This window comes from Aulostomus chinensis, chromosome 15 (genome assembly GCF_037954235.1).
Source record: "Aulostomus chinensis isolate RoL2024-O1b breed Wild chromosome 15, RoL_Achi_v1.0, whole genome shotgun sequence".
Taxonomy (NCBI): Eukaryota; Metazoa; Chordata; class Actinopteri; order Syngnathiformes; family Aulostomidae; genus Aulostomus; species Aulostomus chinensis.
The window spans coordinates 9,299,616-9,312,744 of NC_141334.1; the positions used below are offsets into that span (position 1 = coordinate 9,299,616).

Here is a 13,129-nt window from a genome sequence, read left to right on the forward strand (position 1 = left end):
TGCTTGCCTTCTTCATCCTTTATGTTGAATTTCAAAGCAGTCTCAGTGTGGATTTAAGCACAAAAAAACATATCCTAAAGGAAATTCCACAAGGAGATTCATTGTGAATTTTGAACAGCATGAAATATTAATCTCCCTATCTATATTTTTGTGGGTCCGTCTCAACTACTGTATATGTAAGAGACAGGTCTTGAATTCACATCCGGAAGGAAAGCAGCAGGAGTCGTCTTCTCTCTGGTTTAATGTTAAATGGTTTAACCTCAAATATCGCATGTCCTCTGTGTCTCCACAGATTTTTCTTGAAGTTTTTCCTCAAGTGCAACCAGAACTGTCTAAAGAATGCAGGAAACCCACGAGACATGAGGAGGTTCCAGGTAAACAACGCCACATGTTTTATTACTCTCTCTATATATGTGAATGTGTTTGCACGCCCTTCTTTTCCTATGCATCCTTTCCCTGCATGTAACACATAATACAGTACTGTGAAAACATAAAAACAGGAATGTGTCTGTGCATGTGTGTGTTCCCCTCTAAGTAAATAAGCTATCAGCGCCTTTACAGGAAACATGAGATCCTGACCTTGACTAGTCAGAACATAAATACACACAATGCTGAGAGAGGGGGTGGAGGGTGTTAGAGAGAGAGAGGGGGAGAAAGAACGAGAGAGAGAGATAAAGAAAGACAGAAAGAAAGAGAGAAAGAAAGAAAGAAAGAAAGACAGAAAGAAAGAGAGAAAGAAAGAAAGAAAGAAAGAAAGGAAGAAGGTTTTGACGGGAGGTTGTGGGGTTGTGAATGAGATTAAGGGCCACCCAGTCTTTATTATTTCCTTATCTGCAGGGCCACAACACAATCAGGAAGACACCACTTCAGTCTGAGTGTAGATACTAGACGCCCAGGAGATACTGATAGATTTATTACTGCGGCACGTGTGTGTGAGAATTGTATGAGAGTGTGTGAGTGATATGTATATTTATCTATTGGTGCACTCTTATGCACACATACATACGTGCATGCGTGTGTGTGTGTGTGTGTGTGTGTGTCATAGGACAGAGAGTTATACAGTAGTAGTGAGTGTGTGACAGTATCTGTGCCTCTAATTGTGCAGCTCTATTGTAGTGGAACCAAAGAAGACAGCTCTGTTTCCCTGGGAGATAATTAAGGGCTGGACCCTTCAGGAACTATTGAACAGAGGAGGATAGACACCGCACACACACATGCACTGTACAGTCACAGTGTGTGTTGAGTGTGATGGTAATAACAGTGATAACGGGTTACATTTAAAGAGCTTTTCACAGTTTCATGGTTTAACTCCTCTGATCTACAGACCCCCGACTTTCTTTACACCTTCATTTCTCTTTTTTTCCCTCCACTTCCTGGCTTCTACACTTGCCTTGGACCTCTCTTGCTGTTTGTCTCCATTTTCCACCGTCTCACCCAATTCTGTCTGCCCCCTCACACCCCCCCCCCCCCCTTCCCTCCAGGTGGTGGTCTCGACCACAGTCAGCGTGGAGGGACATGTCCTATCTGTCTCTGACAACATGTTCGTCCACAACAACTCCAAACACGGCCGACGGGCACGCAGGCTCGACCCTGTGGAAGGAACGCAGTCCTACCTAGAACACGGTAACACGGGAGTGTGTGTGTTGTGTTGTGTGTGTGTGTCTGTGTGCATGAACGTGTGTGAGCCTAAGCAGCATGACCACCAGATGGTTGATGGTTTAATCCTATCAGGTGATTCCTGCCTCTCCATCTGGCTAATCCAACTCACTATAACACACACACACACACACACACACACACACACACACACACACACACACACACACACACACACACACACACTCACTCACTCCATGGTGTGGTTCCCTGTGTGTGTAGCTGTAAAATCTAATATCATTAAGTTTCTTTTTGAAAATAAAAAAATAAAACCAGACTAAAGGAGGCTGTTTTAATTCAGCTGAACACTGATAATCACACGTACAGTCACAATTGTTGTGATATGGGATCAGACAAGCTTATACACACAATCCTCATATTACAGTGACATAAAGCCGACTGCATTATAGAAAACGCTGAAACCTTAAAGAAGGAGGTTTTAGCGATACGTCAGTTGTCCTTGAATGGGGCTTTGGCATAAACAGACAGTAAATTAAAAGCAAAGACAAAGAAAACAAAGCTGCAGCCGTGAAAAATGATGCTTGACACGTCACTTTGAAGCTGTAAAAACGTGATCCGATGAGAGAAAAAATTAACAATTCATTCTCATGCGGAATTATAAGTATTTTGAGAGATGAAATATATTAATTAAAGCTATTTCTTGAGTTGCACTTTTTTTGTAGCATATCCATTATCATGTTTTTGGAATTAGTAGTTTGCTTTCACCAAGGTCACACCACGAAACATTTAAAGTTGTCAAATGGCTTCAGCGCTAACGCCACATGTCATGTGGTCTTGAATCAGGAGTCTTCAGGGGTTTCATACATTCCAAGCTCATTTGTCATCAAAACGATGTTTTCTGGTAAAAACTTGAAAGGCGACACATCAAATGAAGTGATACGACACCAGAAATTAGTTTTTGTTCCGCAAATTACGGCCCGGGCCTTTTGAGCTGATTTGAAGTGAAAAAAAAAAAAAAGAAAGAACATGTGTGAAAGAACGTACTTGAGTAAGTGTTTGCATCGTGCAGCTTGTTTCCAAGAGCATTCACAGCCAGTGTTTGTTCAGTGAATCAACAATTCTGAAGGGTGTTGCATATCTTAGCGAGTTTCCCTTTGTGCTCTGCCTCACGCTCTCATTGGCCCTCATTCATGAAAAGTTCTTACACTCAGTTTTTTTTCTTAGAAACAAAAGGCTTGACATGAAACTCTTTGCCCAGCTGGGTGATTGTTAGTGAGAAGGACTGTAATTTCATTGCACTTTTCTACCTTTGTGGCACTGAAAGCTACGAGTTAGCCATCAGGCTGTTTCCTGTCTGTGAGATGAAATCTAGGGTTAAAATATCACGTGCTGTGTCTCAGAAAATGTAACAGAGGCTTAAAGTCTCTCATCGTTCAAACTAATCACTGTCAGATTGAAATATTTGGCCCAGGAGACATCTGCAACACATCGACAAACGGACATTCAGCTGTTCCCATGTCAGCGCTGGAGTGCTTGGACTGGCTTCTCTGCTCTGGAGCAGTGGATCCACTGTTTTAATGCTGCAATACTCTTCTGGAAATTAACCTGCATTCAAATAAGTTTCATTTTATATGTGAGCATCCAAATGGAAATTCCAATAACTGCATGAATAGCTGTGTAGACATGCTTGATCTCAACCCTCCAGACTCATTTGCTTTTATGTAAAAAGGTGGACATTTGAAAGGACGTGCGCTTTGCGTCATTAGTGAATTCTGTGTTCTGGGCAGGACAGAAGCCACCCAGCCAAGAGTCTAGCAAGAAGACAGAGGAGCTGCAGCTGGAGGGAGTGTGAAGGATTGTCTCGTATCGTTACAATGAGTTAATGTGTGTGTTTTATTCTTTCTTTCCTCTCTACTTGTATCCTCTGTTTTTGCCAGGAGCAGCTCCCTGTATTAAAGCCATCAGCCCCAGCGAGGGGTGGACTACAGGGGGCGCAACAGTCATCATCATAGGAGACAACTTCTTCGACGGTCTCCAAGTCATCTTCGGTACCATGCTGGTTTGGAGCGAGGTTGGTGTGCTCAATCATCTTCCTGTCTAGCTGTTGTTCCAACCTTTCAACTGTGTGTTTTGCCCCCAGACCATTGGAAGCAATTCAATATCAAAACATGCCTTCCTCATGGCCAAGTGGTTGTGTTTGTGTGTATGTGTGTGTGTGTGTGTGCGTGTGTGCGTGCATTTGTGTGTGTGTGTGTGTTTATCTAAATGAGGTTGCTCTCTAATGGTTCTCCACCAAAAAGCAACTGCTGCCCCTCTCTACCTTCCTCACCCCCTCTGTGTCTTTCTCTCCGGAATACTGATCAGATCAGCAGATTTTGATAGCCATCGGCTTAATACTCACAAAACACACACACACACACACACACACACACACACACACACACACACACAGCTCACTATCATACTTTTCCCCAGCGCCACTCCTGTACAGAATGTTTATTTGTCTTCTGACTCCACTCACCGTGTGCGTCGAGCGACCATGGCTCCCTTCCAACAACAACAGCACACATTTGTGTGTGTGTGTGTGTGTGTGTGCGCATGTGTGTGTGTATTTATGCACTGGCATACATCGCTCTGTGTGTGTGTGTGTGTGTGTGTGTGTGTGTGTGTGTGTTAAGAGCTGAGGGGTTTGTTTACAGTGTTAAGAGTCACACTTACACACACTAACATGTGTACAGAGTCTCAGTTCAGTTCAGTTCAAACTGACTCAGCTCTCCTGGCGTTCCTCAGCCTTCTCGTGGATTTTGTCCAACTAAATGTTTCATTTGCACTCTGATTATTGATTCTTAAACAGAGTTTGAAAAATGTGTCAGTGGAAAGAGATCGCATGTTTGCCAAGTTCTGTTTGTTTGCACCTCGCCCGCCAAAAGACATTTCGCAAACAGTAAAAACTAAGTGATATGTGTTTGTGTGTGTTTTTGTTGTTTTGTTTTTGTCACAGTTCTATACACCCCCCCCCCCCCCCCCGCTGTCAGCATAACTGCTGACTAAGTACATTAGCTGGTGGATTTTTATTTGACAATCCAGACGTGTTCAAACATGACTTTACGTGATGTTCCAATAAAACACATGATACAAAAAAATGAAATATCAGATATTCCATATCAACGTACATTCAGTAGATAATTCCATACAGTTAAAAGGGTTTAGAATGGATGAATGACCTCAGAGATAATTGTAATTAACGGTTCCGTTTTAAAGGATGACCAAACATAAACTGGTCAAATCAAGACAGGATGTGTGACAACACCAGCTGTCCTCACGTAGAAGGCTATTTTGTTCCGATCTGTGTTCTAAATATTTTACTGAGTTTTAAGATACAATAGAAGTAAGACAAGTAACCAAAAAATACATGAAACAAGTAGACAAGGGCTTAAAAAAAGGAGGACATGTATTAACTGTCCTCAGGTCAGTGTGAGGTGTCAGTGTAATACTTAATCTTGCTGAACTGATTCAGTGAAAAGTGAGTGAGAAAGTTTTCTTCCAGCCACAGTTTGACAGGTTCTTTCTTTTTCCAAAACCAGTGAAGGGTCAGATTCCAAGGTTCTACTCACCAAAACTGATAAGCTTTGGAACATGAGGCCAAAACCGACAGAGAACATTATATGTGGAGCCACATGAGAAACGTTTTGTTCTGAAAGTGTTCTGAGAAAATTACGTACAATGTTCTGGAGATGTTTGAGGCAGAATGTTCATCTAGGATTTAATTCTCTAAAAACACTCAACAATTTTGGTTGAAGTAACAAATTATAGATCAAAACATCACTTTTGTCTTTAAACAAATGTTGAAATCATTTAACATCCTTAAAACAATATTTAAAAAGTAAGATTAAAACATTTTTGTGGGAAAGTTCCCTGCTAGCTGGCAGGCAGGGTAGCTCCTGAGGAAATTGCATTTGTCAAAATGCAGTGTGGACTTTTCTGTTCTGAATATGTGTCCCCTTCTTCCTCTCTTGTTTAGCTGATCACGCCGCACGCCATCCGGGTGCAGACACCACCTCGACACATCCCAGGGGTCGTGGAGGTCACTCTGTCTTACAAGTCCAAACAGTTCTGCAAAGGCACACCAGGAAGGTTTATATACACAGGTAGGCCACACACATGCATGCACATGTACACATGCAAACGCACGAACGTGCGCGCACACACACACACACACTCACACACTCTTTTAATTCGGGTCCGTTGTTTTCACTTTTTTTTTTTTGCATTTCAGTTTTTCCGGCTTATGTGTTTGCATAAATACAAATGTTTGTGTGTGTGTGTGTGTGTGTGTGTGTGTGTGTGTGTGTGTGTGTGTGTGTGTGTGTATCTGTGTGCGCGCGCATGTGAACAGCATCCAAGCGTTGCAGTTCACTCTCAGGCCAGACAGTGTTGAACTAATGACTGTAGATTAGTCAACATTAACGACCCACACTCGTTAGAATGTTGCCATAATCAGAGGCTCGTTAAAACTCGCTACAATTAAACAGTCTGCTCTTTATAGCGCTCCATATTGAAACTATTAGTGAAATCATCCAGAACACCCAGTTTACTAACACACACATTAAACACACACACACACACTCAAGGTTGGGAAGGTTTTCTCACTGGATGGTTGACTTTGACTGAAAGCTTTGCAGTGGTGGAGGAGAAAGTGGAGAGAATGGAAGAGGACGCTCACGCGTGCGTGGGTGTGTGTGTGTGTGTGTGTGTGTGTGTGTGTGTGTGTGTGTGTGTGTGTGTGTGTGTGTGTGTGAGAGAGAGAGACAGAGAGAGAGAGAGAGAGAGATTCTGTTCACATGTGGAAATGGATGGAGGTGATGTGATGTCTGGTATTGATCCACTCAACATGGCTCCATCACACCATAATGATGACGTCATTCACAGAGAGACAGAGACAGGAAAAACAGCTGCTGTATAGATTCTTTCAGGTATGGGACACTTAATGACTCCAGTAATAAACCAAAGATAAAGATGAGGATTTAAAACTGATCAATGAGGATGAACAAAATCCTACCATAAATAAACGGTCTGTTTTCAAAGCTGTGACATTTCAGAGAGGGGGCGAGGGATGTTAAGCAACTTGAGTGTGTGTATGTGCCATTGAGTAGGAGGCTGAGTTCGAAGCCAGACAGACAAGCTCGCCCTGACCACCGACTGACAGACAACTCTTACAAACTAGACCATTTACCCCGTTTCTGTCCGGTGCAACCTCACCAAGAAATGAAGTTCTGTGATGCAGTACTGGACCCACATCTGGTGTGGTTTAGCGCCTAACCCGTCAATGTGCATCTCTTGCAGCAGATGAAAGAAATTAGAATTAGAATGCGAATTCCAAGTAGTGCTGCGCCAATTGTGTTGCCCACCAACACAGGGGTCGCTGGCTGAGTTCAGTCACAGGGAGTAGCTATAACTTCAGGTAGGAAGCAGGATGAGGGTGCTACCTATTCGTAGTCAGGGTGCCTGCTCTGGGATGGAAGGGAACTGATCCTCCCTCCTATGTCCCCTGGGTGAAACTCCTCATATGAAAAGATATAGCCAGCAACTCCACAAACGGAGGAAATATGTGGTAGTTTACTGTGCCTCCCAGAGGGGGAGAGGGGGGTTAAGCACCGACCAAGGCTCAAGTGAATTGGTGATGAAAAAAATGAAAGAAGGAGGCAAAAAATTGATTTTTTTCAAGTACCAGTTTGATACTGGTACAGGAATGAACTGCGCGATTTACAATCTCGCCATGTTCACTGGATGTGTGAAAAAACGAAAGATGACTCCATTTCGTACAAACCTAGAACTTTGTGGTTTGAATATTAACAATATTTGTAAGATCAAGAACTTTTTCGTATAAGATTCATTGCGTGTTTTAATGTGCTTGACTTGTAATTTTCTTTGTACAAATGCACTCAGCCTGTGTTCCTCCTTCAGTCAAAACATCTTTACTCTGACCCTGAGGCTAGCTGACAAGTAATTGGTCCGTTTGCTCTAAAACTGTTTCTCCTATTGGGCGGAGGTGACCCCGCATGACCTCCTGATTGGCTGATGGCTTCAACATGTGACCCAGGAAACGCGATCTGCGGTTGCGGTTGCCTGACCCTGCCTCAAGGTCGACTTCTCCCTGGAAGTCACTGGTGAAATGTCACAGCGGTGAAAGCTGATTGGCTGCTGTGGTTTTTCAGCGCTTTCTCTGGGATTGCCTCTGGGTGTAAGGACTGAGCAATTAAACATGCTCACAAGTGTGCGCTCACACAAATATGCAACAACACACACTCACAAACACACACACACAGAGAAAGATATACTCACAGAGGGTCATGTCGTACACAACTTACCACACACGCTTTCAAACAGGGGCAGGATTTGAAAGTAATTGTAAATCAGAGCGATATGAGGGAAAGATGGTTTGTAGTCTGGTAAACAGATGGTCTACCACATATACACATGCACATTAGACACACACATACTCACACACACACATACACACACACACACACACACACACCGTATGGCTGCTTCATCTGCCTGGTGGGAAAGATTAACATTCTCGACATCACACACTCATATAAACACACAATAGTACAAAGTGACAATCAATAAATGCTCACACTTACACAACACAGCACACACACACACACACACACTTACACAACACAGCACACACACACACACACACACTCATTTAGAGCTGATTTATTGTCGTTGCAGCTGCAGAGACTCTCAAGGCTGCAAAAGCATCACAATTTTAGACTTTTCCTTCATCCGAGCAAGTTAGTTTTTCAACAAAGGTACAAAGACAGAGCAGGAGATGTAGAGGCGGAGAAGACACAGATAAGTGGACTTCAAACCAGATTGTAAGTATTGATCCACTCATAAATGGATCACACACACACATGTAATGAGACACACATGCAGATACACACATGTACATATAGACATAGTAAGCCTGAAAGTCACAGAGGGAAGGGGGGATAGAAAGAGATCTCATCTCATAAGGGGAAGAATGAAGCAATAATTCAGTGGTATTGAACTGCTGGCTGGCCAGAGAATCGATCTCACCACACCTCTTCTTCTCCTCCTCCACTTTTTCTTCTCCTTTTACATCAGTCCTCACTGTTATTTTCACCCTTCCTTCTCCCTTTGCTGTCGTCTATTTAAATACTAGCAAAAAATAAATGTCAGTCTTGTATAATGCATCAGAAATCAGAGACATGTGGCTTCAACACAAACATCTTTTTTTTTTACTCTCCCCCTATCTTCTTTCCTCTGCCTCACTCCTCGCTTCAGGTTTTTAGGAGCGGAGGGTCCGTCCTCATGAAACTTCTATGAGTATTGATCTGCAGGCAGCTCAGAACTGAGAGGAAGAGCGAGGCTGGAGGGATTCAAGTGGGGGAGTGATGGAGGAATGGTTGGATGGACGGGCGAAAGTGACAGAAGGTGTAGTTAAGAAAGAGGGGGAAGGAGACAAAGCAGAACGGAGGGAGGGAGGAGAGAGGGGAGGGGGTAGCAGGAGGGATTCATGCTGGCTGACATGCTTTCATGGGCAGCAGGGTGGCAGAATGAGTGGAGATCAAACAAGTTCAAGTCTCTGTGTCGCCAGTTATCCACTCTGCTCAATTATTGTTTTTGAACTGAAATAAAAGGAAACAAAATCTAATCAGCAAAGTGATTTGTAGTTTACATCACTAACTTATAATTACTAACAAGTTCCAGACCCGGCAAGACACACAACATCTTTCACTGACATATTTATTACTGTTTTTCTTCATTTTTTTTAAAATCTAAACTTTAATCTTGGTCTTTGATGTTCTCTGTGAAGTCACAATTATGGAAATGATCATCTCCCGCTTGAGCTGAATTTCTTAGAGCTTTATGTTCTTTTTTCTCTTTCCATAGTCTCTGTTTTTATGGTGCTCATGTTGTTTGGCATGAGTTTTTGATAGTTAAAAGGAAAATGTGCAACCTTTATGTCTGTCAACCTCGACAATAGTTTAGGCTACAGTGAAACTATCACTGCTTTTGGACCAAGCAGTTGTAGGAACCCAGCAATGGAACCAGCCACTGGAGTGTTCCCCTGAGACGTAATACAATGGTTATAGGAACTATGAAAAAGTTCCTGTGACTTTTTTTCCAAAAGTTCCGCTGGCACTTCATGACATAATGATCCACACTATAACTTAAATGAAAACAAGGCTATTGAGCCCCACCCGTGGATCGCCAGGGGGCACACTGCCACTCAAAACTTCCATGTACTCTTGGCTTATACTTCAAGCTAGCTACATGTCCAACAGAACATAAATCCAGAAGATGTTTTGGACAAGGATACATCTGACAGTGTTTTAGCCGACAGCGATGTGTTTATTTAAGCCAGAGTGTGTATGGTTGAAGACATACAACAGAGAAGGGCCGAGGCTGCAGCTGCATTAGCCGTGCAAGACATGTCAACTCTGTGGTAGTCATCTGATGCAAAATGCAAAGAGCAAACCCCAGATTTCCCTTTGCTAATGTTGATGTGTTTTCATCATATTTGGCTGTTCAACTGACCATTCAACATCTGTTGGTAATCGCTGGTGGGCGCAATGCATCCTGGTACTGCCAGCACAGATCCATGTGTAGAGCTGATCTTTGGCTGCCAATATAACACACACTGAGGAGTTTATTGTTTGGACACACACATAAAATGTGCTTCAAGTCACAATTCATCTTACTTTGGTAGACTTTCTTCCACCCACGAACTTGAATCATTAAATGAATCAAACTGAAAGGTGCAAAGCATTTATTTAGGGTGTTTGTGATCTTTGTGATTTACATATTTTCAGCAGCTATAGCTTGTCTAGTATGTAACTGGCCCCAAAAGTGAATTCATCATATTTATCTCTGCGGACAGCAAATGAAAAAAGCCCTGAACAGCATGCAGATGCACTTGAAAGAATGCTCTTAATTTTCTTAACTTCCACAATCAATTGATTGTGGAAACAGCTCTGTGTTTTGTCGATTAGCTTGGAGAATTTGTTTGGGTAATTGATACCTTCTTTGGGAATGGGACTTCCTCTACAGGAGCCAAACAGCTGGAGGCTCAGGCTCACCGGCCCATTTTAACGTCCAATAGCTGAGCATCCTAACCTATACTCCCGTCTATAAATCTCAGGCTACATACAGTTTAATCATCTACTCTCTGTTGGAAGGGATGTTTCCTCACGGGATATTTTCTTTTCCATTCTTTGCATTAGCGATTCTAAGTTACCATATCTGTGTGCAGCTGTCTGCCCCCTCTGAGTTCACATCTCAGAACAGAATCAAATTAAAAACTGTTTGGAGGTTTGAAGATGAATTTAGTTAGTGTTGGTATGCATCGGTGGGACCAGTGTTTGGCTGGTGAATACACCTGGAATGCCGTTATCCAGGCCTTTTACAGCTGATGTGTAATCACTCTGAGGGCTTCTGCAGCACCGGTGCTATTTCTGTTTCTTTGCAGAAGGAAAGCACCAAAGAAATGGCCTCAGAAGACTGACCTTTTGGCGCACGCACACACACACACACACACACACACACACACACACACACACACACACACACACACACACACACACACTTCAGAGTTTCAAGGAACATATTGTTCTCTTTGTAAAGACTCAGGTTTATATACTTTAAGCATCAAAATCATTTGTGTGTGTGCATGTGTGTGTGTGTGTGTGTGTGTGTGTGTTGATTTTGTGAGCGTGTGTGTGTGTTGATTTTGTGAGTGTGTGTGTGTTGATTTTGTGAGTGTGTGTTATATTAGAGCTGGAGCCGGTTAAAGGTCTCCAGAGATGCACAGCAAGCGAGGATCTGACATTGGCAGTTAATTCTGACAGTTGATATCCCACTGACTGTTAGGCAGCTGTTTTTGTTGTTAACTGAACCATAACTGAGTTCAGTTTTTGTTTTTGTTTTTTTTCATTTATTGGACGTCCAACACATTCTCTCACTTCCTCCCATCCTTCCATCACCTCTTCTCTTCTCTTTCACCTGATTTCTCTCGTTGCCTTCGCCAAAGAAAAGTTCTGCCCTCTGCGCATTTCTCTATTAACAAGATGAGGGAAAACAACGTGGCTGAATACATGAAATTTACAGGCAGGGTGGAGCGTCTAATACACGTTGAAGCAGATGTATATCACAGCGCAGAAACACAAACTATATTTGCTTTCATTAACATCGCAAGTCAGGGAATTTAGACTTTTCTGGGCTGTGACATCACACACACTTGACGCTAGTTGCCAAGCTAACCCTATCTAAGGGGCTATGAGCAAAACTTAATTCTGTCATGTCGTCATGTCATAGGTCTACTTTATGGTTTTTCCTCCTCCATTTTTAGTTGGCTTTCAAATACAGTAAAATACAACATCATATGAGAGTTAGCCATCCGTGGCGGTAGAGGTTTCGTAGCAGGAGGTTGAATGTTTGAGAGACAGGATTTAAAATAGTTTGGGCTGAATTGTAAAATCATTATTTGCGGATTCCTTTGAGCAGGAGGTTGTCATATTCATTACATCCATTCATTGTCAGTTTTCAACATCTGCTATTTTTACAGCTTGTAATTTCTGAAGTTGTTGCCAACAAATTGAGTAGGTCAGGGCATAACAGAAACCAGAAACTTGGGTGTGATGTTATAATAAAATAGGCATAAATATAAAATACATGCACACACTCACTGAAAGCAACTAGAAGGCAACACATGAGACGTTCAGCTGCAAGTAATTTAGAGTTGGAAAGTACCAAACATCACTCCAGCTGCACATACACCCTCTCTCTCTCTCTCTCTCTCTCTCTCTCTCTCTCTCACTCACACACACACACACACACACAAACACACCTACATCTATTAATTTACTGCTACCTCTCTACATCTTTCTCTGACTGTCTTTTCTCCTCCCTCCATCTGTCAAACACACACTCAATAACGTTAGCACAGGAGGTTCTTCAGGGGTGAAGACACGCTCAGCGCAGATGAATAAACACAAAAACACATGCAGGCGTGCACGCATTATTCTTAAAACCCTTCTGACTGACAAAGCTTTCAGGGCATGACTTGATTGACATATTGATTGGATAAAGGCTGTAGGAGGATGTAATTGCAACTTAAATGGAGCACTAAGCGTCCTTTAAAACCGTTTCCATGATACATGCAGCGTTATTATCATACAGATGCTTTTGGCACCATCAGCCACGACATGAAGTCTATTCATCACGTGTCTCACCTGCACTCTATCAGTCGTACCGCCACGGATTCCAACAATACACCATCAGAGAGGTTGAAATTGTTGTTTAATCGTCTAACTCAACCATGCGGGTAAAATTGAAATCCCCGCCCTCCAAAAAAATAACACGTTAGGGGTGAAAGTTGTAATATATATTTATTTTTTTTTAATTCCTCTCCCATCATATTCCGTCTGGGTCTCTTTTAAAAGTGTCATCTTTTTGGCCATAGAAATGGTCCCTG

The 13,129-nt window shown here is 42.5% G+C and overlaps 1 protein-coding gene across 3 annotated transcripts in view; it reads left to right on the forward strand.

Annotated features, from left to right (window-relative positions):
- Positions 1-13,129, forward strand: part of LOC147248552 (transcription factor COE1) — an 87,656-nt gene that overhangs the window by 58,243 nt on the left and 16,284 nt on the right. For 2 of the 3 annotated variants that reach the window (XM_086226403.1, XM_086226401.1), the window contains 4 exons: positions 293-374; positions 1,482-1,623; positions 3,555-3,688; positions 5,639-5,765. In XM_086226403.1, coding sequence (XP_086082529.1) covers positions 293-374; positions 1,482-1,623; positions 3,555-3,688; positions 5,639-5,765 — 485 coding nt within the window. The remainder of the gene's footprint in view (positions 1-292; positions 375-1,481; positions 1,624-3,554; positions 3,689-5,638; positions 5,766-13,129) is intronic. The other variant, XM_086226402.1, reaches the window with a different exon arrangement.